The sequence below is a fragment of the Exophiala oligosperma genome (genome assembly GCF_000835515.1).
Source record: "Exophiala oligosperma strain CBS 72588 unplaced genomic scaffold supercont1.74, whole genome shotgun sequence".
In the NCBI taxonomy this organism is placed as follows: Eukaryota; Fungi; Ascomycota; class Eurotiomycetes; order Chaetothyriales; family Herpotrichiellaceae; genus Exophiala; species Exophiala oligosperma.
In genome coordinates, this window is record NW_015622891.1 from 7636 (window position 1) to 9699 (window position 2064).

A 2064-nucleotide genomic window follows, 5' to 3' on the forward strand; every position below is an offset into this window, starting at 1 on the left:
CAACGAGGGGCAATGAGCAGCAGAAATGCTGAAGGCTGGGCGCGACCCTTGCTTGGGGGGTGGTACGCGCACTGCCAATCATTTGTCGCCCAGAGTTTGCCTGCAGAAATAGTATTTGTCTGTGTTGGTCCTGCTCCAGGACTTGTTCTTCGAAGAGTCCTGCGAGGCCAGCATTGGACCAGTAATCCCACCATCCTAGCATGCCCTTCTTGCACACCCCCTTGGAGGACTTAAAGAAGGGAAGCACCATCATGGTCAGCAAGGGAGATGCCGTAAAAGAAAGGAAGCCCGCCCACAAGAAGTGCCAACGATAAGTCATGACTGTCTAGATATTGGCTTTGCAGTGAGAGTTCTGTCTAGCCGAGAATCAATAATGTGTCCGTGCCCATTGGAGTGAAAATCTGAACATGCTTCAGCTGCGATAGACTGATCCATTTCCGAAAAGTCACGGCTAACTAAGGACTAGCTGAGAGATGGACTAGCTGAGTACTGACAACGAACCTCCAATCTACAGCCCCTAAATTTCGTGTGACTCAGGGCGGCCTCTCCAAATTCGACCATGGTCGACCTGGAGGTCAGCTCCGAAGACGTCGAGCGGCTGCAACTAGACCAAATGGCTGCCTGTTATCGGTGGCTTCCGACTGTTCGGTACACTTATTATGATCCCGATCTAATAGCGAATACCGCCGAGAAAGTTCTGTACCGAAAAAAAGTTTCTACTGTGAGGTTGCCTTCCACTATTCGGAGATCTTGCTCTATTAATTCATACCGGAAATAGATTGCTCGACAGCTTCAAATTACCCTAGCTTTTGCCTTCTTCAAAGTTCAGCACGGCTGCGAGGACCGCACCTTCTCGTCCATCGAGCCCGAATTTATCGAGAAGATATGGCAACAGACCACTGCGGAGTGCGCCTTAACTGATGATGAAGACGATTATCGTTATTCTCCGCAAAAATGGGCAAATCCGACATTCAAGGTTCCTCCACTGCCAGCGCGAGACGCCCCAAACCGTTGAAGCATACGACAGCGACCCTCACGGAACCCATGAATTCTGTGGTAAACTGTTTGAACTCGAAAATGGAGACGACAACAAAGGTCTCATGATTCTACCACTGGATCAGTATTGGTCCCAGTGAATACATGGACAATCAACGTTGCGAACCGTTCTTGACATGGCCACGAAGTCCGTGCTCGGATAATGCGTTCTTTTGGGTGGTCGCCAAAACAGTTGAGCAGGCCTTGGAGTTTTTTGGTGATGTGCGTTGTCTGCCATGGTTAGCTCTCCACCCCGTACCGGCCAAAATGTGGCAAGCCTCCAAAAGACCCCAGGCAGCAGAAATTAGGAAGCCACTGGAGAGAATGGGCGGTGTTGTGAAAATTTCATCCAGGTTCATTCCAAAAACAGTAGGCGCCCGGCAAAGGCCGCGCCAATGACTGGCTTTAGTTGCCTAACAACCAGTAACCCAAGGGGCTGCCAGGTGGCACGAAAAGTGTCATCCTATCCTATCATCTACTGTACAAGTCTCGAATACACAATCGTCCTAGACCAATTGTGTTAGTCCGCGTATAAAACACCCTGTTCGAACCTCCATCACAGATGATCGTTGGATGCAAGCTTCATAGCCACTCACCTCCCCTCGTACTGCAAGCAGCTACAACCTTGGAGAGACTGGGTGTCGAAAGGCAGATGGTAAGGACGCCTTCGGTATTCGTGCCTTGAGAGTGACTACTCGCAAGTTGTATCCGCCCATCATGTGATTCAGTTCAGCTCTTTGGGGCTTTGATATGGAGGTCTAGCTAGCTGAGTTACGATAGTACCTCGCTTTCCCGATGTGGAGACTGGGTCAAAAGTCGGCGCTTTGGGGTCGGAGCGGCCACAGGCTGCCAGGCTTTTCATCGAGCCAGTGCCAATGTCAGCCAGCCCCCCGCTCTCTGAGGCATGCTGAGTAGAGGCTGATTCCGTACAGGGTATGTGACTACAATTGTTGCCGAAAGGCGTGATTGCCAGACTTCGTGGATAAATAGGTGATTGCATAGTAACAGCACGGGGGAGGGGCTTACAAG

At 50.7% G+C, this 2064-nt stretch overlaps 1 protein-coding gene across 1 annotated transcript; it reads left to right on the forward strand.

Annotated features, from left to right (window-relative positions):
• Positions 1-559: 559 nt before the first annotated feature.
• On the forward strand, positions 560-1015 carry PV06_11835 (uncharacterized protein; the record flags this gene model as incomplete). The annotated part of the gene is made up of 2 exons (XM_016413570.1): positions 560-721; positions 779-1015. The coding sequence occupies 2 exons, from the start codon at positions 560-562 to the stop codon at positions 1013-1015; spliced, it is 399 nt and encodes a 132-aa protein (XP_016256050.1).
• Positions 1016-2064: the final 1049 nt, after the last annotated feature.